The sequence below is a fragment of the Haemaphysalis longicornis genome, unplaced genomic scaffold (assembly GCF_048455015.1).
Source record: "Haemaphysalis longicornis isolate Haplotype H1 unplaced genomic scaffold, Haemaphysalis longicornis Haplotype H1 scaffold_2, whole genome shotgun sequence".
NCBI classification, from domain to species: Eukaryota; Metazoa; Arthropoda; class Arachnida; order Ixodida; family Ixodidae; genus Haemaphysalis; species Haemaphysalis longicornis.
Window position 1 is genome coordinate 165,251,939 of NW_027526295.1, and position 25,720 is coordinate 165,277,658.

The window sequence follows — 25,720 nt, forward strand, 5'->3', positions numbered from 1 at the left end:
CGATTAAGTGTGTGCTCCGTGGTCTGGATTGTCAGGGATTCAAGATTAAGCCGTGAGGTGCAATTCTTCTCTTTTCCAATTATTTTTGCATTGCAGCTCCTCTCTGACGTATTTCGTTGCGTACTGCCACACCACAAGTCTCTCTACTACCGCCTGCTGTGTCATAACGGTTCTGCGCCGACCCTTTGCGGATTACCCAAGATCCATCAACCAGAAGTACCAATGCGCCCCATCGTGGATTACACTCGCTCCCCCCTCCACAAGCTGTCCGGGTACCTGCATCGTGTGCTGCGTCTACTTGTAGGGAACAGCGCAACGCACGTCCTTCACTCTGGAGGCTTCATAGACAAGGTACGGGACATCGCCCTGTAAGATGGCGACATTCTGGTGTCTTTTGACGTCCAGTCCCTGTTCACGAGTATAGCAACGGACTTGGCAGTTGACGCATGCGTCGCAGCCCTCGAAAGAGACACAACTCTGCCAGAGCGCACGCCAATTGAAGTCCCGGATTTGCGGCGGCTCCTTAGGTTCTGCCTCAGGAACACGTACTTCACTTTCGAGCGCACGTTCTACAAGCAGGTACACGGGACAGCGATGGGCGCAGCCATGTCAGTCACAGCACCAAATCTTACAATGGAGTCGCTTGAGCAACGTGCACTGAATTCATTCCGTCATGCGCCCAAAAACCTTTCTACGTTACGTACACGATTGCTTCAGCGTGATCAAAGAGGAGGCACTGACTGCCGTAGAGGAGGAGCACTGACGTAGAGGAGGAGCAGCACGGTGAGCTTCCATTCCTGGACGTCCTGGTAAAGCGCAAAGAAAAATCCTTGATGTTTAGCGTGTACAGAAAGAGCACCCATACGGGTCGCTATCTGCATTTTAAGTCTGTGAACCCTGCCTCCCACAAACGGTCTGTAATCACCTCACTTGTAAGCCGTGCGAAGAGGGTTTGCAAGAACCCGGAAGATGTCGCCGCTGACATACAGCACATGCATCGGGACCTCTCTGCAAGTGGCTACCCTGACTCATTTGTGCGCTCCGTGGAACGTCAGCTAGAACGTCCTGCGCTGTTCGGCAACACACGTCCCAATCGTCGTGCTCCGATACCGTATGTTCCTGGAATTAGCGAGCACTTGGCGCGTGTTCTGCGCCCCTACAGTGTACAGGTAGCGTACGTACCAACTCGAAGGTTACGGCACTCCCTGGTGAACGTGAAGGACAAGCTCACAGAGGAAAAGTTCCCAGGCATTGTCTACAGCATTCCCTGCCCAGACTGGGACCGAAGCTATGTCGGCGAGACAGGAAATTTTCAGCAAAGGCTCTAGCAGCACATGTACGACGTAAGAAAGAACGTGTCTTCTAACGCTCTCGCTGAGCACGCAGAAGCAACTCGCCATGAAATAGATTGGGCCAATGCACAAATAATCGGAAAAGAGAAGAATTGCACCTCTCGGCTTTATCTTGAATCCCTGACAATCCAGACCACGGAGCACACACTTAATCGCAATGACAGCAACTTCCCACACGTGTACGCACGTTGCCTACGTCGCATCTTGAAGCAAACATAACCAGATCACTTTTGCCCCCTCTTTTCATTGTGAACAAGATACCCGTACGGGAGCAGAAACGTCTTCTTTGGATTTTACACATTCTTGGTCGGTGCCAGTTTTTATTGTAAAGGCTGCAATAAGTGGACACTTACCCTGGCACTGCTTTAGGACTGCTGTTTAAAAATGTTTGTCCATTAATTTCCGGATGGCTGTAAGGTACCATTGCTATGCAGTTTTTTTTTTTTTTTGGCCTGTTGTGAGTTTATCCTTGGTGAATATTTTTCTTTTTTTTTTTTCCAGCCAGGCATATAATTATGATTAATATTTTCCAAGGCCTTTATATTATGGCTTTGCTTTATAGAAATTGTCTTTAAAAAGTTGCTCTAAAAAGTACTGTCCATGCCTATGTTGTTCAGTTTTTGTATCAATATTCCACTTTATTCCAAGTCTCTTGCAGCATTAAGCAATATATCTTACTTAAATTTCCGAACCTCATGAAAAATTCATATTTGAGAACATGTTTGTGGGTTCTGTTTTTTTAATGTTCGAGGTGCAAACAATGTATTACTAAGTTTTTATTTACACTCTGTTTACCTATATGTACCACTTTTTGGCGCAGCAATTGTGCCAAGTTTAGAGACTTGAGGGTCCAAATTCAGGTTTAAGATTACATAGCAAATACATTCCAAACTTTTTGGAAACAGAAACAAGGTAAGCATTGGTACCTGCTCGTCTGATGCTCATGTGACTTATAGCATTAGAGCTATCTCTCAAGTAGCATCCGTAGCAGATAATCAACAGGCTGCATTTGACAGAAGGTGACTGACCTTTGCCACTTATTAGTACAGCTTCTCTATACTGGCTCAGCATAGCAAGGCACCGACAAGCAACACATATCACTAAAAATAGTACTGTTCAAGTTGGCTACATGCCGTTGCATAGGTCCTGTGTTACCTTTAATTGGTACAGTCACTTAGGATGGAAGGAACGCCTTGCACCGGAAAAAGCAAACTATCGTAGGATAGAAGGAATGGCTAGACATGTCCTTGCTAACTTATTCGGTGTTCTTTTCTCGTTCTTTTCTTGATGTCTTTTATTCTGCTGCTGCGATACAAGTTTAAAAACATGCCACATACAGTTGTTTGACGTGTCTCATGGCAAAGGGCTTTGTCATAGGGCCAATAACAGCTGGCACCTGCATTATGTTTGGATGATGCTGCCTTTGACCTCTACACATTCACATTTGACTTGCAATAGGGAGCAGCTGTTGCCATGTTGTTTGCCGCTTCCGTGTGATGCACAGCTGTCCGAACCATCTCGCCGCACTGAACATTTTGGCGAGGCCTAATGTATTGAAATGTTTCAAATAGTAGGCGAAGTCAGCTTAGCATGAGAATTTTTGCCAAGCTCCATTTCAGGATACAGCAGAGGCACAAGTGTGAGATATCAAAGCAACTGGATCCTTTGAACTTTGTTGGCTTTTTTTTATTTTTAATGGAAAGGTAGTTGAATACTGGTTCTGTTTAGATGTATGCCAAATAAAATATGCATGTGGAAAACAAAATAAGACAAAAACATAGCAGGTGCAATATTACCAGTATTCTTGCTATTTGTGTAATTCAACCTTTTAATAACAAATTTAGTGCCTCTGTTGGGGTTCAGAGGTGTGTGCGTCAACTGATTCAACTACTGTTCCAATTGAACCGAATTTTAGGAGTTACTCAACTGAAAGTTGACCGTACCAAAGAAAATTTTAAAAAGTAGCTTGGCCTTTGTCAACGGTATGTGCCTCAAGACTTGGGGTTCTGCACAAACTACAACCATCTGCTCATTCTGATGATGCTTAGGAGTGTACGTACCTGCAGAGGTAAATTGGACAGTGCTTTCTGAAACAGCTAATCCCCCTTGTCATTTCGGTCAGTCAAGTTCACTCCGTAAGTTAGGGCAGCAGCACTAAGAGAGCCTGCCACATGTGTTTAACATACCCACCGAACGGCATTTACCCAAAGAGGTGTATTGGCAAGCACTTTGCAGAAATTCATGCAGAGTCACACGCACATTAATTAAGGCTTGGGTCATTTTTTTTTTTAATTGCGATAGTATGTCCGTTGGCATAAATACTATGCTACAAGTATAGGTTAACTCCCGTTTCGCAAAGAAACGCAAGAAGGGAGCGGTGGTGGGGTCCCCATATCCACCGATGAAGGTCAGATGGTCTGCCAGAGTGGAGGCCTGTGCCTCGAAGGTGTCGTGTTCTGGCCTCTTGCAATGAAGGGCACGTCCACAGCAAGTGTTCTGTGTCCGCATCTTCGGCAGGAGCCGTGCAAAAGGGGCAGTTCTGGTCGAACGGAGATCATCCAATTATCCTTTGGCAAGAACTCGTATACTGTTCATTACTTCATAGTGCTTGCTGAAAACACCACAGTGGTATATTTTTTTGTGCTTTAGATTGACTTGTTCCAAGATAGTTATATGCACCACCATGTTCATTTGGCACATTTACAGCAAATTCATAGTAACCGCCAACTGTAGCACTTTACATCCCCTTGAATACCTCTTCCACCTTGCAAGGAAAGCTATTCCACCGAGCAGTTTCTTCTTCATCCAATGTTGCTAGATTACAATTTTGCATACAATCTTTCCACTACAATAGTTCACCATAAATTTCACCTTTAACAATACCAAGCTTCATTGCTGTGAGGCTTCCAAAGTGTTTCTTCGATTCATGCCACATTGCAGGTACAAATCAGCTGCTTCATTTTCACAAATAGTTTCCCGGTTTCTTTTCAGGGTTGTGCCATCCTACAGCTGATTATTCTTTGATGTTGAGTTGTCCCTTAGCAAATGTACACTTTCTTGTTCTTCCCTAAGGCTGCAAAATTTAAAAAGCCGCCTCTTTGCTGTTATGCAACTATGACTGCAGGGGTTTTATAACTCTGCCTATACAAGAAATCTGCCCCCACACATTCCGACGCCTGGGATCAGCAAAGAACGTATAGGTCAATAATCAGGAAGCTCATCAAGTTCAAGAAAGAAAAAACTGTCACAGGCACACCATGATGTTGCTGTCATCAACAACAACTGGCTGCTATCACTGAATAGTGCAAAAGACCTTTGGCAGACGGGCATTTTTACATTTTTATTCTCATGAAGAGCTTAGTTGCGCTGTCCGCCCCGGAAAGGCCCCAAGGGTGTCGTCTGCAAGCCGGAGATGCCAGCCATGTCCTGCAAGCACAAGAGAAAAAAAAAAAAAAAAAAAGTGTTTAATAACCATGGCAGGCCCGAGGCATTACACGTGCACATCTAAATAAAGCTGTGCTTTGCACATTTCTATGGGCTGACAGGAGTTGGTATATGCCCACTCTTAAACCTGCAAGTGCCACCAGCCAGATGCGGATTTTCGCCAAACCACTACTCTACATTGGCTGTTTATGTTAGAAGAACAGTGGCTCCCAGCATTTGCTTGCCGCTGAGTCCAACCTTCTTGTTGGACATGAGCGACTGCCTCATGGCTGCCTTTCTGTTAGTTACAAACTTCAAAAAGAAAATTTTTGAAGGCTATTTGCATCACAGATGTTCCTGTTCCGAACGCAGCACTTTGCAGTTAGCACTGCTCTTTTTGTGTGTACTGTTAAACAGCATTTTTATACCTGCAAAAATTTGAGTGCGCACATTCCCGTTTTGAACAGTGCTCTGCTGTCAGCACTGCTCTTTTATGCAGCGTTTGTAAGTCAAAATTTTGGGGCAGTTCGCTAGAAGAATGCAGTAGATTCAGCTATTGCAGCATTGTCTGCTTTTGTTATCCTGCTACTGTAACACAGAAAAAAGAGAAGCATCAGTAGTTACACGTTTGCTGAAAGCGATCCTGTGCTACTTGACTAAACGCTGCAAAAGGGAGCTTACAACACCTGACAAGAGCAAAGCAGGCTCAATGCCGCTTTCATTTCTGCCGCGCTGCGTGGGGCCTGTCGATTCGCATAGCAGTTCCGCCCAGCACTCTCACCGGTAAGTTTTTACTGCTCTCGCACTCAAGCTGGGTCTTTGCTATTTATACATGGCCCTTCACCAGTCCTGCCAAAGCTGTCCATGACCAAGCACTTATATAACCTCTGTACGAGTTATTCCATACAAGTAGAGAATTCTTACTTGGAAAGACCGTCTATCACTATTAAACTATAATTTGTTTCGCCAGACAGTAAACTACATGGCAGCAACTTAAGCAGGTATTTACAAAAAACCTTTGACATTTGCTTGAGAAACACAGTTGTGTTCGAAAACGAGGGCCTTTTATGCTACAACTGGATATGGTCATTATTTGCTTTCATCTGCAGTGGACTTCTTTGATGTCAGCAAAAAGATAACTGGAGAACAGTAGAGATTTCAGCAACAAGCACCCAGTTAGTTTTAGGTCCTCCTGCCATTTTGCATGTCTTGCAGTCATTTGATATTGTTTACCAATGTTGGTAAGGCTGTGCCTCAGGGCACAATCTTTTTTTTTCTTCCTAGTCAACCACTTCAGATTAAAGCCTGAATTTCATCCATGCCTTTGTTTACACTTGCTACTTTCCAGAAAATGCTACGAATTTCACTGACACCACTGCGTAATACTAGTCATCCCCAGAAGTAAAACAGCACAAGTGTTTTTGCAGTTAGTGCCAGAATGCCACGATAACTGCAACAGGGCTTTCGATCACGTGTATTCTGTATAGAATGGCAAGAAAGACTATTCATTCTGCTGAGATAAAAACCGCGCACGCACACACACACTAATTCACTTACAGTAATCAAGCATCACCTTTGTAAAACTATGGCTGCTGCACCGAGACTCAACTACAATTACCACTTACTACAAAATAAAGAAACTTTTTTACAGCTAGCTATCATGTCTCATGTCTAACGGAGAAACCAAACAAAGAACAAGGACTCACCAATGCCTTCATCATCTCCATGGTGTCGCCATCAACCTCAATGACGTCTTGCTCCAGTGCGGAGATCTACGCAGAAGGTAAGTAACAAAAATCCATGTCAAGTCTGTATTTACATGCTGCACTGGAGGTGACGACGGAAAAAAACCATTGCAAAATCAGGGTGTCAAACCCGAACAGAACTAAACCAAACCAGTATTTTCCCCGGAACTGAACCCGAACAGGTATTTTTCGAGCACACTAAACCCGAACCAGAAGTGAACTGAAAAAATAAATAGTGGTTACCGGTTCATGACGAAACAGTTTGGCCACCCGAAGTTGATAATGCGCGGTCAACGCAATTCAGGGCTTTGTCTTTCACACACCATCAACTTCACAACTTCTCGCACAGTTTTCCCTTCAGATCAGTCAACACTATCAACGCTCTCTTCGTTGTCGCATTATCAGAGAAGGTATGTGCACCAATGTTGCGAAGACATGCTACTGCTGGTAGCACAAGCAGAGTGCAAGGCTGAGCAAATGAAATGCCGCTCTCGGCAGCCTGCAGACAATACGAAACATCGCCTTGCCTTCCCTCGCTACGACTGCATAACAACGATTGGGCCGCAACAGCATACACCCACAATGTGCATACTTGTTGCATACAAGGGCGCACACCTGTAGAGCGTGAATACTTGAGAAGTGTGACCCTCAAAAGCTGCTCGGTGGGCAAGCTGTTGGCTGCTGACCACAAGGATGTGGGCTCGATCCCCACAACCGGATGCCAAAATGAAAACTTCCATGTGTGGAGACTGACACACATAAAGATCCCCAGGTGTCCTTAATTGCTCGGCCGGCCTTCAATATATGGTGCGGTGAGCCTCAGAGCACAGGAGTAGCTTGGGGGAAATCAAACGCGCCAATATTTTTTGCCAAGTGTGTTTTCACGGGCCCAGCCAATATTTTTTGCCAAGTGTGTTTTCACGGGCCCAGCACTTGGTGTTAAATTATTCCACGTTGAGTTCCCCCACGAACAATTTGCTCTTTTTTGTTGCATTGAACCACTGAAGAAGCAAAACACCAAATAGTAGATTTTTATCTAGACATCCCTTCCTTCATCTGACCTTAAACATATCCAAACAAGTCATCAGAGCGAATGCAGTGAGAGCCGCGGTGCCTGGTTTAATAATCAGATTTTCAGAATGCGTAAAGTAGACAACTTCGCAAAAAAAGCTGTAGCATATTGCGTCAACTCCCTCTTTTGCAAGACTATCCCGCAACCCTGCAGGCCCTACATATGTCGTCTTAAACAAAAAACGGCACTAAAGAAGTAGACGACACATGCAGACAGGCAGACCGGTTCTGCAGTATTTCATTTGCCCGGCGCTAATACTTTGCACTTTTTTGTCTTTTCAGGGAAACTTTTGGTTTTGGATATGCGCTTCACTGACTAATCTAACTCCCTGCTCTGCTGCTGTTGGCAAATTAAAGAGCGCCCACTCAAAAGAGTTCCATCTCGGTCTTACGAGTCCTTCCCTCTACTCCCCCCCTCCCTCAACCTCTACTCCACCTGCTTTTCCCTGGGTTGTATGCTGATGAGCTCCCCAGCGCACTTCCTTTCCTTTTCCTTCCCCTCAACAACGGCAGTTTAATAATCACCCTACAGTTTGCAATCGCATAGTCTGTTATAAGATTCCGCAGCTTAGTGGACGGAATGGAGGCTGCGATCAGGCGTAACGGAGATGTATTCATAGCGAAGCACACATCGGTAATAGCCATCGAAAAATGCATGCCAGTGATCAGAGTAATAATGAGTGACTGAACTGAGATTTAATTCAATGCGTGACTGTTAGCAAAGTTTTGGCTCACACCCGCGAGTAGGTGAGTGCCAACAAATTATCCCAGGCGGCCAAACAATCGAATTCATAGGTAGCATTTACCTGGTTGCTGTAGAATTAAGTTTTCTCATGCTACAACTGATGAAAGCAGTAGGCCTCTGGGATTTAAACATGTCCACTGCTAATGTATCAAGGGGACTCGACGGCACATGGGCTAAACTCTACGGGTTAAACATTCAGGATGATGGACGATTCCCAAGAGGAGATTGCAATTTGGGAAGGGAGGGGAGCAGGAGAAAGTATCCCACAGACGGTTATGACCCTTGTTGGTTTTATAGTCCCTAGGACAACATAAGGTCCTGGGCGGGAAAGTAGCTGGTAAATCATTACTACATGTGCTTTTTTAAATATCTGGCCTAATTGCTCATTGTTGCTATTATTATTCGGAAAAGGCAGCATTTTAAATGCAACATAACTATATTTAATTTTCATGATCACTTCAAACTGCAAACAATTCCTTGCAGTTCTTCTCGCTATTGCGTTTTATTACACTGGAAGTGAAAACGCAACGCGCACACAACAGGCGCACTGAGGGAGCGGCGTGTAACACCAGTACGGTTGTGCGGGCGGCAGCTGCGAAGGGACGCAGGCAGGCGCAGGTAGCTCAAGAGATCACTCCACTAAATGGGACTCAAGGTGCAAACAAAGCTGAACATAGGAGAAAGGGGGTAATGATGTGATGGCAAGTTGCATTAAAAATCGTCATCTGCACCGCTTACGTGAGCAGCAATCGAATACCCGCCGCAGTGTTAAGCCTAACATCTCTAGCCAGCCGGCTGCTCCCAGCGTGCATCTCCCCACCCTCTGCCTCGCACTTAGTTCTCTAGCCACGGCAGCAATTCACACTCGCAGCCCCTGCATCAGGTCCACGGCTGCTTTTTGAGCTGCTCACGAGATCAGTAAAGGGCTTTAGCAGAAACTGCCCTGACACGGAATCGACAGTGCTACGGCAGCTCTGCTTTTCTGTATATGTTGGCGACTGCAAACAGTGGGCCTCCTCAATTATCAATCCCGGATCGTCCTCGGACTGCCCAAGACTCGATCCGGCGCTTCCCATGTATTCCTATGGGACTTCCGGTTCGAACGCAGTCCTCCGACTGCCTGCGGACTGGTAAATTGAGGAGGCCCAGTGATATCCGCCGGACAGTCGCATCCTCCGTGTGAGCGATGGAACTGGCCGAGCGGATGTCTGCCTGCGGTGACGGCACAATCTCCCGCTTACTTCTCCGCTGAAATGCTCCCTCTCAAAAATACCCTCGCGAAAAAAAAAAAAAAAAAAAAAAAAAGACAATCTTGGCCACCAATAACCAAGGTTCTAATCGCAACCAGGCACGTAATAATACATTGTCTCTACTAGTACCAAACTGAGCTCAGAGGATGGCCCACACTAGAAAGTTAACGCATTTGCAAGAGAATCCGTACACTTACGCCCAATAAAAATAAAAAGAACGCAAGCCAGTATCCTCCCCGTCAGACCCGTACTCACTCAGCATCACTCCCGCAAGGGTGTATGGTGCCCTCATGGCCCAATTGTAAAAAAAAAAAGGGGGGAAGGGGGTAGAAATTTACGCGAAGCAATGTGTGCACTTCCCCGGTTGCTCAAAGACACTACTGGCAATATGTGGATCAAGTGTTACACGGGCTAGTGTCTGCCCTCGAATGACCCGAGTGAGAGCTGTGCCCGCAATTCTGGGATGTGTTAGGGACTGTTCTGTCAACAATGCCCAAAAAGCTCTTGCAGCCAGCACTACACCGGCAATGGCACCGGAATAACATATGCTCTTACAAACGCCTGCACTTGGAAAATGCCAGTTTCAAGAATACTGAGCAAGAGCAACCCAGTTTTGTACACCCAACGGGCTTTGCAGAAAAACAACAGCCCCACATAAAGTTCATAGTCCCGCACAAAGCCAGAAGTGTACAGATATGGGAATCTGCTCGGGCAGTGTCGGCAGCATGGGTGGACAAGGTGCCGGCACACTAACGGCGGGAAGGGCAGATCGCCTGGCGAATACCCATGTCGTTCCACACGAATGCCCAGTGCACCTGGCGGCACTGAACATGGGATGAAAAGGAGGAGAAGCGGGCATATACCTCGGGCACGTAGTTGTCCCTTCGCTCCCTCTCCTCTTCCTGCAGCTTGATGGAGATGCCACGCACCGGTCCGCGCTGGATGCGCTTCATCAGGTGGGTCACGAACCTGGGTCCCGAAACACAGGGTTGGCGCCACTCCTACACTTTATCGCACTATCCTAAGCGAAGGGCCGACGCTGATGCTTGCCGTCGCATAGCACTACACAAGGACTATCTTACGGCGGTACTGGATGAACATGAACACCAGTAGTACCCACGGCACGCTGTCGACGCTTGTAAACCACTGTCCCAACACGACTCGCTAGACGACACATCCGTGCACTATTCGTGTTTATACAAACATGCGTTTACTGCCGCAATGCCGAAACACGAGGGAAATGTAACGGAATCGGGAGTAGCAGGGGTACGACGCCGGCCGAGAAAGCCGTGTCAGCGCAAACGTGTTCGGTACTTTGCACATGTAGCAATTGAAGTCGCCGATCGCAGTGCAGTAGGAACGCAGTACGGAACACTCACCCAGCAATCTTGTTCTTGAGCTTTTTGCTGGGAATTTGCGCGATCTCCTCGCAGATGCGCTTGTTGGTGTGGAAGTCGAGGGTGAGCTTTGTGTAGTACTTCTCGATGATGAGGCGCGAGGCCTTTTTCACGGTCTTGGTCCTAACGCGACCCTGCGCAAAGACACAGAAAGTTTTTCGCGTCAATCACAATAAAGGGTGCCGCGTAACTTAAACAAATGAACTGTAGAGAGCGGCTGCACAAGCTCACCATGCCACTAAAAATAAGTCTGCAATATTATACAGAACCAAAAATAGCCGGTAAAAGACAATTAACAAGTTCAAATGAACATAAATTGACAAGGTTTACACTACTAAATCAAAATAACTGATTGATTAGTACAGATTTGACGAGAAGCGACTACAAAATACACACCATTTTGTACAGCTCCTTGAGAGGAAAGGCCCAGTGTTGTCAACGCGTTTTTTTCCTGCGCCAACAACGTCCAAGTATGAGTTATGTCAACCGTCAAGAATGGTTCAAGATTGTAATTTTATGCATAAGGTACACAATTTATACAAACAATAAAACATTAAATTTAATATTCAGCCACAGGTGAAGGTCCGTAAATTTACTTGTTTACATTTTTAATGCGGCTGTAGGCGCCCCTGCTCGGGAAAGTTCTAAATCAGTCGACTTTTAAAATGGTGGCGATGTTTTCATCGAAAGTTGGAAGCCCGACAACCGATACCGTAATTCTGTTTATCTCCGGTTTACGGGGAGAGTGAGGCCGAATTGTGCTTAGTGATCCACGCTTGCAAAGTGCCCGGCATATGACGCAAGAGTGGCGCCGCAGAGAGAACAGAACACCTGCAACGCCGAGCGTAGAATGTTCGACTAACGCTGGGGCCCCGTCGCCCTGCGTTTGCGCTTAGGCCTAGTAGACGCTAAGTGGTACGTGCACCGATGTCGTGAGCGCATCGTCGTCCCAGCCCCTAAACGAGACGGCAACGAAGAAGTGAAGAGTTTCTGGCGCCAAGCATCGGTCGTCGATCGCTGCTCGTTTGCAGTGCAGCAAGCACTCGCAGCAGTAGCTCGTTTCCCGCTTCGGAGGTGCAGGTCGCTAGGTTCGCAGTGCGAGTTTGTGGAGTGTGTGCGATGCTTTGATACCGTTCGTTTTCTGCGCCCGCGGAAACTGTGAAGCACGGTTCAGCCAGCATCATGTCGATAAATGAGTCGAATCTTGTGAAGAAGCTGACCACCGTCACCAACACGCAAGACAGCGTGCAGACGCTCTCACTATGGATAATTCATCACCGAGCCCACCATCGGAAGATCGTGGACATTTGGTCGAAGGTCCTGAGAAAATGTAAGATTTTCAAAATTTTTTGGGAGTGCTTTGGATGACTGCGTTACGTATGCAAGCATGGTAGTTCAAATGTTCATACTGTTCAAAACCAATGTTCAAAAACCAATACTGCATGTTATAAATGCTCAGTGGAGCTCCGGCATGGACGCTGTAGAGGCGCCAACTTGAGCGAAACTTTGCGAGGTGGTGTTTGTCCGTATCCGCATAAAAAAAAGTTAATGACTAAAAGAATGCCGCTATGAGCCATCTTCCAAGCTTGCTTGTCAGTCGGGGATCTATAAAAGCTGGCGATGAATTAAGTCTCTCGCCTGAGACTCGTGCGCGCCCTTCGCAGCTGTACCCGTAGCGCGCAGCCAAGTTCGCGGAGTTGCATGAACAGCTGTTGTCCGTGCGAGGCGCGAAGGACGACCACGTAAAGGTTCATTGGCACGGTTTTAACGGAGTCTTGAAGCCGCAGTTCTCTTAATGCTAACTTGTTGGTTGGGCTGCTACGTGTGCGATACTCTCTCCCCAGCTAATCTGATCGAAGCTTTTAGAGAAACGGTGCTGACATACAAAAGTGGCGCAGCCCTGGCTGCTGCATCCATATAGTAGTATTTACCTGTGTCTCTCATTGCACTGTTATCCGTCGTAAAATAGCGAAAAGAAAGCTTTGTTGTTGGATTTCTCGTGTTGACGACAGCTTAAAAGTTTCGCGGGGTTTGTGAACCGGATCATCCACATTAGCATGCTCAGCGGGATTTTTTTTTGTTTGTTTTTTGTTTTTCCGTCTAGTCGTGTGTTCGAACAGCGCGATGGGTGGAAGCGGCTGAGCGCCATGTTAAACAAGACACCACGTGCGCTTTGCGGCGGCCGGCGGATCACGGTCTTGGTGCGCGCGCTTCCCAGCGTCGGACCGCGCGGCGAGATCCGCATTTGCTCGCGACGGTCACGCCCCGCTCTGCTCGGCTTCCTTTGGCCGAAAATGCGGGTAGCAGGGGCCCTATCTGTTAATAATAGATTGCGTCGCACAGAAGCGCGCGGCGGAGGGCGACGCAACGGAGATTGCCTCCGTCTGGACAAATGCGTTTGGCATTAAGTAGACAGCGAGCGGACATTGACAGACGCGCCGCGCGCAGTTTGCGGCCACGTGAACGCGTACAGATGGAAACGCTCAGAGCCAGCACTCTTGTTGGCACAGGCATTTGTAAGCACTGTAGGAGTGCGTAACCCATCCTTACTCTTATCAACTGCTGTGGATCGGTGCCACGGGGGCATTGAGGACTCCGCCAGAGTGTAGCGACAGGAGTCCTAGGTCTGCCTACCGGTTCATACAATCAGCATTTAGGGAGACCTGTTAGCAGGGATTCAAACGCCCCCTACTCTCACAGTCATAGTTTTATTTGCACAAAGAGTCTGCCCACCCAGTGATGTGCACGGCTAGACAGAAACGTGGCCACCCTTACGCTTATGTGACAGTGCAATAAATAAATATTGGAATGAAGAAAGAAAGAAACAAGCAAAAATGTTACACTGCAGCAGAAAAATTGCAGGGGCATTGACAGGGTATAGAAAGAGGGGGCAGGAATGATATGGACATAGACGAGGTATAAAACACGCAGAAGTGTGCATGGCAAAGCGTGAGGGAGGGTCTTGGGGGTGCTGTCGAGATGCATGAAGTTGAAAATAACGTTCCCATACCTAGCACTCTGGTGATTTAGATCTTAAACTCTTTTGTTAATATGAGACATGCTGCAGTGGCACACGGGGCTGCTTGCACAAGGTTGCTGATTCAATTCCTCTCCACGAGGCTGCATTTCTGATCGCAGTCAGGGCCGCATTAACATTGCTGAGGGCCCAGTTTAAAAAACAAGCCCCCTCCCCCCCTCCTTCTCACTCTACCTTCTTGTTATTCTTGAAACTTTTTTAGACGCTTTTTAGAATTCACTACAAAAACACACACTGTATTTACTCGAAGAATTTCCAGAGTGTTTATATGAACATAGCCTGGGCCTCTGCTTTCTGGCAGAGCAAGTGGAGAGCTTTTTATCGGAATTGAACAATACTAGGACACAAAGAGACATTGACCGCATTAATATTTGTCGGGCTGATTGGTTCATACTGAAAGAAGGGTAAACTGGGTGAGAAGTTAGGACAAAAGAAATAAATACATACGACCCTTAGAAGTGCACTGCAAATACCGTATGTGTTTCTTCCGTTCGTCTTAACCTTTAGCACAGTTTACCCTTGTTTCAGTAGACATCTTCTCGCGAAAATCAGGGAGCATATTTGTGAAAAATGGCTTCCTCTGTCTGCTTCACTAATTTAGCAGTGCACGCTTTGGGTGCCTGCATGTGAGCACTGCTGAATTAGACGGGTGGGCCTCTTTCAGAAACTGTTTGCACATCCCTGCAGTAAATATGCTACAAATCGTCTATCTTGTGATTTCATCCAGCAACAGAAATTTAAGCTCTCCTAAGGCAGCATTTCTATACAAACATTGGTATATTATGTATATTGTATATGCCGACTGAGCACAGCACATAATTTAAGTGGTTTATTATTCCAATGTTTTCATCATGCTGGGAGCTAAATCTTACAGAAAAGGTGGCACCTATACAATATGATATCGGCACTGAACTTTCCCAGAAGTGTTTTTAATAATACCCTCGAATGAACAGTCATATATATTTTCATTTATGCACAGATTGTTCACACAGTCATACACAGAGCAGGTAATACGTTTCCATTTTTGCAGTAAGAGCAGGAAAATCATTCATATTGCACACACCTTTTCTGCTATTAAATTGTGGAATAAGTTTACCTTTTAACAAAAATTCTCTACATCAACACAGCGTAGAAAATACGTTATGCATTTCGCAGAAATACAACCTTGAAATGGGGCATGTATACATATTACCATCTGTTCTCTTTTGATTCATGTTTTAAGAAAAGAAAGAAAAATATACGTTTCTACAAGCGTTTTCCTGCGTATTGCTGGGACAGTTTGTTGATAAGATCTTGACCATTGGCCTTTCAACAAATCCCAGTCTGGCCGCTCTCTGTGTCCATGAGCTGGGTCTGCTTCGTCGCTCCACGCGATGCATGGTTTTGGGCGAGTGCAACGTTCTTACCTCAGGCTGAAGAGCCGTGAGCTGGCTTCAGGATTATGCGCATTATGGAACAAAGTCTTTTCGAAGCATTTATAATTGAAATAGATAATCTCTCTTTCAATCAGGGGAAATCAGCAGGAGGCCTAAACAATTTTGCACCAAACCGCGAAGTTTGCCATTTTTTCCCACCCCTTGGGGACCCTTGAACACTTTGAACCATAAATTACCCACCCCCTGATGGCAGTGTAATACTCGGTGACAACTTAAGAACGGCACTGGAAGTTGCCGCTGTGCCTTATCACCGTAGCCGGATGTTTCTCTGCGCGGCGCAATTATGGCGTTACTGGGAATATTTTGAACATGGCGTGAGCCGTTCCCGTGATTTTTTGGACTTAATATGCTCATAAACAACTCCAGTGACGACAAACAAACTGCGTGAAACAAGGCAGACAATATCACGCATTCATAGCAAACCCCTTTCAAAACGCGCGCGCACTGACGTCACGGGTCTGGCTCTTTGGCGGAGTGATACACTACATGAGGTGGTGCCGTTCTTGAGTGGGAACTATCCCGTATTGAAAATAGTGGAAACAAAATACAAGTGGTTATGTCCATGAACTATGCAGCTCGGCCATGTAGGCAAAATACAGGTTTGTTTTATTCGAAAGATTCGGCTTGTGTAGTGCCCTCAGCGCTTTTCTGGCAGCAGACGGTGCTTTATTCACTGAGAAATTAAACCTTTTAGGTCAAAATTTTAATTCTTCCACTAGATCGTGTGTTCCGAGACGTCGACAATGACGTATCCAGAGCAGGGCCTTGAAACAAAAGATAGCCTGCTGACCAGGGCGGCTACCATCTCACAGACGGCCGTTAGGTCAGTTTATCGTCCACTGTCATAGGTGGTGCTGCGATACCACTGAAGTGCCAGTGTTCACACTTTGCTTATGGCCAGACTTCTGCAGCTGCCATATTTTTATTAGGGTTCATACTGATCGTTTCCTAAAACGCAAGCTATGACTCGACAAACGTGGTCATGTTAATGACCGTGCCACATATGCCAGTTGGTCAGTGTTGTGTCAGACAAGTCCAACGTGTCCGATGGCTGTGTTAAGCAGTGTTAGCCGGCAAAGTGCCGCACAAACTCCTTCGGTGTTTATGTATTCATTCGTAACTTTTAATTGTTCACCCCACAATTCTTACAGCTATAAAAAGAATGTGCCCTAAATTTAAGTACAAACAGCTCGTTCGGCAAGCGTATAAGCCCTGCCTAATTTGTGTTTGTTTTTGCCGGCCTCAGTCGGTCGCACAGCTGGGCATATGATATCATAGGTTTTGTTGTGGGAAAGGAGCTAGTGAGTCGCATGGCCATTCCCTTTTTTCTTAATTGTATGGCTTATTGAGTGAAGTCCGTGTTAAAAGTGGTGTCAGTGGTATTCAAACGAGGCAACTTTCCGAATTAAAGAAACGTGCATTTTGTCTGCATGGCCTCTTTTGGAAGGTGTGGTAAATGCACAAGCACATCCACGCTCATGAAAAAAAGAATAAAAAATGCAGAACACAACCACTACAAAAAATAAAAGCTCTTTAAACTGGGAGAAAATCAAACTTACTCTTTTGTTGAAATGTGTATGTGAAACATAGCATTCTTCCAGTGATGAATGCAGGAGAACAAATTTGGCAACCTACTAACTTGCACAAACACATCCATGCACATGAAAAAAAAATGCAGAACACAACCACTACAAAAATAACAGCTCTATAAACTGTGAGAAAATCAAACCTACTCTTTTGTTGAAATGTGTATGTGAAACAGCATTCTTCCGGTGATGAATGCGAGGGCACAGATTTGGCAACCTACTAACTGAAATCATACTTGGGTCTGCCCCATGAGTCGTTGAAAGAAGGATGTTCAGAGCATCACTTAGGGATGGGAAAGAGTCTGCCGTTAGGGAAATACTCCAGTGGAAAACATTTCTGCCTGCATTTAAGAGTTGAGCCCGGCATGCAAATGGGGAGAAATGACAAGTGGTGGACCAGGAGGGACGACCGAGAGATGCGATTTAAAGTGCAGGAAGGTGGATGACCGATGAAGGGATGACAAGAAAATTTGGTGGCACTGAGTCACCAGCCTGCTTACGCCCACTGCGGGACAAAGACCCTTCCCGTAGACCTCCAGCCACTCCTGTGCTGCGCCTTCCGATTCAGTGCATCCCAGGTTGATTGATGCATCAACGACTGGTTATGCGAGCACTGTGCGTCGACCAATTCTCAAGGAGCTGGTCGTCTTTCCTTTCACTGTCAGTGCAAGTGTGCGTGTCTTTTTGAAATTGTGATGATTCTTGGCAAAGGCAGGACAAAAACTGAGGGGAACATACTTGAAGCAGTCCACACCAATCAACAGCAGGAAGAAACGCCCGTCAGTGTTCCTTCTTTCTCTCCGGGTGATGAAGAGGTCGCTTTCCTACAGGGCTGAGCTGAAGCTAAGGCATAAAAATGAGGTACAATGATGGAGTTGCTAAGAGCATTGCACATCCTTTGGCGGTTGATTGTTCACTGGCTGTATCATTTTAAATGTCAGTTGCTTGTGCAACGTGTGCTGTCTCTTCTCCCCTTCATGTTTGCATCTAATTTTTTCGCTGGTTTTTTTCCCAGCCGTCATTGTGAACCCACTGGCACAGCAAGCAGCACTTCTTCCCAACTCCATTGTTTGCCACTGAATCTTCTTATGTCCTCCATCAAGTTGATGGTCTTCCCCTAATTCTGGCCCCGCCTCTCTCTCTCTCTCTCTCTCTCTCTGTAGCCACTGTTATTTTAGAGGATCACTGATTGTCATTTCATCGCAACATGCCCAATTCCATTTCTAATAATTTCAACTATAATATCTTCCACCTGAGCTCGTTCCCTTACCTACGATGCTTGGTTCCTGCTCCTGAACATTACGTCTATCTTTCTTTGTTCCATGGCTCCTTGAGCTGACCGAAGTTTTCTTACCGGGTGTTTAGTGAGGCGCCAAGTTCCTGCCACATATGTCATCATTGGCTGTACACATTAGTTGTAGATCATCCTTTGATAGAGGTAGCATAGGGTTCTTGAGAGTGCTTGCCTAGCGCACGCCAACTCTTACCACTTCTGCAGTGGGTTTTCTTCTTGTAGTTGAGACCAGCATTGACAATTAGTCCAAGGGTTCTTTAATTGTCCACTTGTTCTAGCATTTCATTACCTTGGATGAAGATGGTGCTTCCTGCGTGGCTATGTAGCATTACTTTTATTTTTCACCTGCAACCAAGCTTTCCGAGTGCAGGTCCTGCAGCATTTTTTGCAGTTGTTCTCCAGGCCCGCCGAACAAGACTATATCGTCCACAAATGTCAAGTGGCTCAAATATTCCCACTTTTTTTTTTGTAATCCTGCCCCTTCCAGCCAAGCTTCCTGAAAGCCCGGCCAGACAGGTGAAATGTGGTGAAATTTTGGTGAAATGTGGCTCCCTGTTTTACTCCCATTCCAGTCGGGAACACTTCGCCATTGTGGAAGATTATCCTGTCCATGTATACCTTGTACAAGTCATCTAAGTGCCTTATTTAGGTCCCCATTCTTCCCTGGTCTTTCCAAGCTGCCAGGGCTGTGGCAGCACTGGCGTATGCAAGGGGGGCAGCCCCCTGTGAAGTTTCCGGGTTCGGGGGGGGGGGGGGGTGTGACAGGGGCACTGACTCGGCTTATTGTCCAAATAAGACAACTGAAAGTTATTGTTCGCTCGCAATTGACAACCCAACAACCTTGCGCAAATTGGACATCTGCTGTCAACACTCATCTGCAATTCCCATTTCTACTTTGTGTCATCTGCACGTATTCTGCAAGACATTAGAAGTCTGCTATGTTGGAAGTGCAGGTAGAAAATTATAAATGAACGACCAGCAATGTTTTATCGTTGAGCAGCGTTTGAGAGCGAAAAATACACATTTCCTTAATCATTCATAATTCCTAATTTGATTTATTATAGGGTTTCAACGCGCTCGTCGGCAATGAGGCGTGCCGTAGTGGAGGGCTTCGGATCAATTTTGACCACCTGGGGATCTTTAACGTGCGCCGAAATCTCGTACACACACGTTTTTGCTTTTCGCCTCCATTAGAAAAGTGGCTGCCGCAGCCGGGAATCGAACCCGCGACCTTGTGCTCAGCAGTGCAGCGCCTTAGCCACTGAGCCACCGCGGCGGGTATTCATAATTCCTCCTGCCCCCCACCCACACAGAAAAAAAAATAGAATAAAAGAAATCATTGGTAGACACTCTTGTCACCTGTATATGAATGGTGAATGAAGCCTTGTAATGTTTGATAAAGTGCACAGAACAATTAAGTAATGAGGACTTTCTTATTTCGGTCTGTCTCCAGTCAGAACTCCGCTTCACTGCATGGACATTACAGATGATGGCTCCACCGGAGGCAGATGTAATGCCTTAATTTGAATCAAGCACATTCCCTGTCATGGTATCACTAATGATGTCACTTCTTATTTTGACATCACTTTTGGCATTAATTAGACCGGCCTCCTCGTCCAAAAGGGGGCACTCTTTAGCCAGCGACCTTTCAATAGATTTCCGTTCGGTAGTCTCCTTATTTGCACAGCCCTAACAGTACATGTGACGGAGGGGACTGTGCCGGTAATGAACATTGTTAGCCTTGCGCTGTAGTCACCGTTGTGCCCTGCCGATTTGAAACTGTGGGCACCTAGCCAGCCTCACAGTCCGGCAAGGGTAGCTAATGCTGAACGCTTCATGCAGTGCGAACCAGTGCCTTCTCTTCACAACACCTAATTGAAAGGGGATTCTGTTGCAGCTGCCCTGTAATGAAATGGAGTCCTGAAACTTCTGTGCTCAGTCAACAGCTGCTAAAGGCCAGAAAATACTGTACTCTGGAACAGGCAATTGTAACAGTCAGATAAAATTCAAAGTTTCAGGAGAGGAATTAAGCGAAATTATTTCTTTAGATTTCGCGCCATTCAAGTGTTGTTAGGCATAAGAGTTTGAAATTGAATTTTGTTTGGATTTATTGTTTTGCAGTTTTCGGTGGAAATGAAGGCAACCTGTAAATCGAGCATAACATCCCTCATGTGTGCACTTTGGTTGAATTTTCGTGGGTCTGCCGCAACCTGTTTCTTCATTGTGTGAAACATGTAGTATTCTTCGTTCAGTCACATCCAAGCGAAACTCAGGTGCTCCAAGTAAGCGAAGGCTCGAAACCGAAGTCGCGGTTGCTTAGAACATCTACGCTTGTGTGGCTTAAAATGTGGGTATGGAGGCGTCCTCATCATCCTATTCCCTTTGTCTCTTTCCCTGCAAAGCTGGGTGCGAGAAAATCACGATTACGGGTGGGTCATCTTTTTTTCCCGTGAGGCAGAGCCAAGGCTCTGCCGCCGCTAAAAGTTGGCGACGATAGCTTATTATATTTAAAAAAATTCACATTTACAGGAAAATGAGGCCTCTATTGCGTAGAAGGTCGCTGTTTCAATAAAAAGCGCTGTACTGTGTGTTTTCAAGTCACGCGTCTACCCTCTATGTTAATGCGTTTTTCTCGGCTACGGCCGACGTGTCAGAAGCTCCAAGCTTGCGTTTCACCGCCGCCTCGTCACGCGAGCAACCTGGCGCATCTCTCCGTAAGACGCAAATCTGACAGCTGGATAGTTTCATTTTCGTGAAACCTGAGCCTTGAATTGTATCGCGCATGCGCCTTTCTTGTGAATTTGCCGGACGGCGGTGGGGGAAACGATATCCGCCGTCTGGCGGTCCGTGCTTTCCAAGGGGTTGAAAAAAATTCGCCTTGGTGCCGCTTCGTCGCGTGTAGTGTGTCGGTTGTCGGCCTGTACGACGCGGAAGCGATTGCACACGCATAAGCGTAATTAATAGCAGCTGCCGCCCGAACGAGCCGCCGATCACGGACTGGAGTAACGTTGGACTGGAGCGCGTCGAAAAGGTTCTAGCGGGCCGGTCACAGGCGCGCGTTGCGGTGGATAAATTCGCCTACTGAGATTGATAACAAATGGACTCTGGTTGACCATGTAGTGAGACGAAATGACAATCGGTGGACCACCAGTGCAGTACCTGTGCTACACGAGCGTTTCAAAGGACATTTCTGCCGAATGACCTTCGAAATTTCAAATGCCATTCGAACTGGAAGGAGTTTCGCTGATCTAGTTTCCGCGTTCGTCCGCCATGTTTTGGTGTCGCCACTACAGCCCTGTTTCGTTATTAACAAAAAATTAATATTAGAATTAAAATGAGCAAGAAAAACAGCTATTAGCGATCAAATTTATGTCTACAAGCGCGCACAAAGCATTCGCTGAGAGCCAGATGTTTTTTTTTTTTTTTTTTTTTGCAGCGCCGGTGTTGAGAGTACCAAGTTATCTTGTGATCGTAGAGTGTGAGAGAAAACAAAAACAAGTGAGAAGTTATGAAGATTGCGCACTTTAAACCCCAATTTTTACTCGTAAATAATTGTTTTTGTAGTTATGTCATGCAGAAACTTCTCCCTAGAGTACGACGGTTCGCGTTTCAAAGGCCTTTAAGAACCTCAAATGTCTTGAGTGGTGCTCCTTTGACTCAAATGGCATTTCATCCAAAGGCATTTGAAAAACGTCGTGTAGCTGCTCAACTGTGTCGTTAGAGTCAAATGACATTCAACCCGCCGCGGTGGCTCAGTGGCTAAGGCGTTGCGCTGCTGAGCACGAGGTCGCGGGTTCGATTCCGGGCCGCGGCGGCCGCTTTTCTGATGGAGGCGAAAAGCAAAAACGCCCGTGTGTACGAGATTTCGGCGCACGATAAAGATCCCCAGGTGGTCAAAATTAATCCGGAGCCCTCCACTACGGCGCGCCTCATCGCCTGCGCTGCGTCGGCGCGTTAAACCCTACAATCAATCAATCAATCAAATGACATTCAACCCAAAACTATGGTTGTTATAACTGCACAGCAGTCCAGCATTTTGGGGTTGTCTCACACGACACTGGCCGATTGGCGTAAGCGACATAATTTTACGTGACCCTATTTGTTGATACCCATGTTTCACGAAACGATTACTTGCTACCGTAACAGAAACAAGCCAGGTGCCAGTGCGGTAATAAACCAAGCAAAGGCGGACAGCGGTTTGGCGCAGTATAGGCCTCCTGCGCTGCCCAGGGGGCGCTGCGCAAGCGGCTTCCGGGCAGTACTTCCGGGTAGTACAAAGCTGCGCGGGTCCCATAGGATCCCGTGTTGACAGAAGCAAAATGAGCTCGACGCTCCCGATTATTTTGCGACGTGGTCACCAGCTCATCCCCTACGCATCCGATCTATTTCAGCGATCACCTTGGCATTAGGGGAAAAGCTTTGCAGCGCTAAACACGTTTACAGCGCCGACGAAAGTGCCGGGGCCGTGACGGCGTCTGCTACTCGCAGGTTCACCGATCGATGATCGTACGAAGTGAAATTTTAAGTAAAATTTCTAGTTCTAGATCTAGAGAGAGAGAGAGAAACAACTTTATTGAACCGATTTTACGACGTCTTTTCCCGGCGTCGTCGATGGGAGTGGTTCCCTATTCTTGAGACCCATATGCTTCTCTGGCCTCTTGTCCCCTGGCAACCAGCTTGATTTGGTCTTCCAGAGAGGGGCTGATCAGCAAGGTCTCCCATCGCTCGGTGAGGGAGGGGGTAGTGGGGGAATGGTTGAGGGGTGGAGGGGTGTTTTTGGAAAAATCACATTCTCCGATTATGTGGCGGAGCGTGCCGAGTTCTTTTTTACAAAAGGGGCAATTTCGGGTGTAGCGTTCAGGAAACATCTTATTTTGAAGGAGAGGGTGTGGGAAGGACCTAGCCTGTATCTGATGATCGCGCTTTAAAAAGCCAGCGAGTCCGGCGGACCGCAGGCTCGCCTGCTGCGGTGCGCCGCTCTTTTGCGTACCTACACACTATGCGTGCACTTTCATTAAACAGTGCTCGTTTGCGTCGCCGTTACGAATACATGGTGCAGCGTTAGCTTGCCGTTTTGTTGCGTGTTTCAGTGACAAAATGCCGCGACCGTCAGAAGCGTGAAATCTGTTTTGCGATTCCGATTCAAATGAGTGGCCGTAAAACAAAGTGGTCGGGCGAACTAAGAGGCCGCTCGCTTTCCTTGTTTGCTCTCACTTTACTTAATTACGCTCTTGCAGCATACATTCCCAGTTCGCACTTAATAGCCGAAAATGAGGGTCAGCAACGGCCGAGTTCCATGCAGCCGACACGGCGGAGGGCTGGACGGCAAATCGGAGGGGGGGGGAGGAGGAGAAGGAGGGGGCTTTGAATGCAAAATTCAGCGAATTTCTAATAATATTTGACAATAATCTGGCGAAGTGTGAGGATAGGTGGGGGCGGGGGGGGGGGGGGGCAATTCAACTGGAGGACGCCAATTCTCTGTTCTTGTCTCGCTGTCTAACTCCATTTGAAGTCAAAACTGGCGTGTCGGCGTTCACATTCGACGACCCCTGCACTAGAAAACCAACACAGTCAGTGATGATCGTATATAAATATTCGTGGCCTCGCACCGCGTATGCGGCTGTGTTATGTGATGTTATAGAAGTACACATCTCTGCAGGCAGTTGGTGTGTGATTTTGTGCGTGTTTTGCGAATAGCGCTTAATTTGTTTATTTAATTGGCGCTATTGCCCCACCTATTCGCTAGTATACATGTACCCTGCCGTTCGTAAATCGTGCGGCGTAAAACTTCGCGCAAGAATCATTTAGTTTGCGAAAATACGAAACGAAATTTCCACTCGTTTCAAAGGCGGTGCTAGGCCAGCAGTGTCAGCTGAGTCGGCTGCGCAATTCTTGCGTTCGCTTGCATGCTCCCGATGAAGCAACCTTTTGCAGTTACCTCAGGATGTAAGATGAGCAGCGTTCCGTGTTTATGCTACTCGTGAACTTTCCTTTGTCGACCGCACGCAAGAAGAAAAAACTGTAACTGTCGTCAAACAGTTAAACCACCCGACCTGGCGATACTGTCCCACGCCGCGACCACCGCGACAGCTCGCTCAAAAGAAAGCCGACAAATCGGCTTCTTTTAGCCGATATTACTTTGTTTAGCCTCTGCAGCTACTTTAAGGGCTATTTCATGCAGTATGCAGTCATTTAAACACGCCACAAAGCGCCACAACCAACTTTTACTCTGGCTTGTAATTGAAAACACATGGAGGGCGGCGAGCATGGAGGAAAAAAAAGCTTAGGAGAGGCCCCCAGCTATCCCCGCGCATTGGCAAAAGTGTGGAGGAAGTCACGTGTTTTCGGCGGCCATTGGAAGTCGCTTAGCAACGGCGTCCTAGCAACAGCCCGCCCGCCGTTCGCCAGTCATGGAGGAAAGGCAGCGCCTGCCTTGTCGTCCGATCGCGAAGATTGCTGCTTCGCTTTGCTGCGCTGTGGTCTTGCGGAACTCGAAAAGGATGCTGCGAGTTGCGACAGCTGCGCCGATGTGAATATGTCATTTAATTTCTACTTGCAAGTGCACCTTGTACCGCGTCAAGCTTTTGCTCCGGTCGCGATCACGACGCGCCTATTGAAGTGCAGATATCGTGAACGCGCCGTCCCGTCGTACGCGCGGACACCCGTCAGGTAGATTTTCGGGAAGTGATACACGGTGTGCAGTACGTAGGCGACTTGCAACCGAACGATTCGCAACTCAATTTTTTGGTTATCGCCGCTACAATATATAGTTTGCTAGGCCGGCAATGCGCGGCAGCGCCTTAGCAACTGTTACAAGGTAGATTCCCAGTTGATATAATTCCATCGTCCTATTACCTTAGTAGGTGTCCGTCTGTTGACTGGAAGAGTGCTGGATCTGGAATCTGGATCTTTTTGTGGTCTCGCTCTGGATTTCGCTTTTCAACGCTTCATACTGCGAGGTTAGGGTATGAACGTTTTCAACTGATATCACCTTGAATTTATTGACACTGAGACAAGTTGAAACTTGGCGAAAAAAAGTTTATTGACGCCACCCACCCTCTCATTTTTTTACTCAATAAAACGTTTTGCCTCCTCCTCCTCCTCCTCCTTCGCAAAAAATTCTATCGAAGGCACGCGAACAACGGTAAAAACATTCCACAATTTTTTAGCGTGAAATCTGCATGAAGTACTGCTTACCTATATATATAGAACGGCCGTTTAATTGACTAGTCATCGCTGGGATTGCCAGTGAAACTGCAACGCAAACTTGGGCACTTTCCAGTCCGGTAGCCGCACGGCGTTCGCCCACTGTTTGCGGCGTTCTCCATCGCTTGGGAACCTATAAACGGCGGCGATTGCAAACAAAGGATGAATGCACACCAAT

General features: G+C 46.8%; 2 protein-coding genes across 5 annotated transcripts in view; one reads left to right on the top strand and one right to left on the bottom strand.

Moving 5' to 3' along the window:
- Positions 1-4,677: 4,677 nt before the first annotated feature.
- On the bottom strand, positions 4,678-11,517 carry Rps17 (ribosomal protein S17). 2 transcript variants are annotated; one of them, XM_077698594.1, is made up of 5 exons: positions 11,380-11,517; positions 10,966-11,117; positions 10,450-10,555; positions 6,482-6,547; positions 4,678-4,778 (listed from the first exon to the last, which is right to left on the bottom strand). In XM_077698594.1, exons 1-5 carry the CDS (start codon positions 11,380-11,382, stop codon positions 4,710-4,712), a joined length of 396 nt encoding a protein of 131 aa, XP_077554720.1. In that variant the 5' UTR covers positions 11,383-11,517; the 3' UTR covers positions 4,678-4,709. The 2 variants fall into 2 exon arrangements, with proteins under 2 accessions (XP_077554720.1, XP_077554721.1); XM_077698595.1 differs by having other exon boundaries at positions 11,215-11,387.
- Positions 11,518-11,645: 128 nt separating this feature from the next.
- The window catches only part of LOC144169436 (uncharacterized), a 63,602-nt gene continuing 49,527 nt past the window's right edge, over positions 11,646-25,720 (top strand). For 2 of the 3 annotated variants that reach the window (XM_077698587.1, XM_077698590.1), the window contains exon 1: positions 11,646-12,313. In XM_077698587.1, the coding sequence (XP_077554713.1) occupies positions 12,166-12,313 (148 nt within the window). In that variant the 5' untranslated portion in view covers positions 11,646-12,165. The remainder of the gene's footprint in view (positions 12,314-25,720) is intronic. The other variant, XM_077698588.1, reaches the window with a different exon arrangement.

Coding starts and splice junctions, on each gene's coding strand:
- Rps17 (XM_077698594.1), bottom strand. Junction 10,556..10,965: donor CTCAAGAACAAGATTGCTGG/GTGAGTGTTCCG, acceptor TTCGGGACCCAG/GTTCGTGACCCACCTGATGA. Junction 4,779..6,481: donor TGGAGATGATGAAGGCATTG/GTGAGTCCTTGT, acceptor TTGTGCTTGCAG/GACATGGCTGGCATCTCCGG.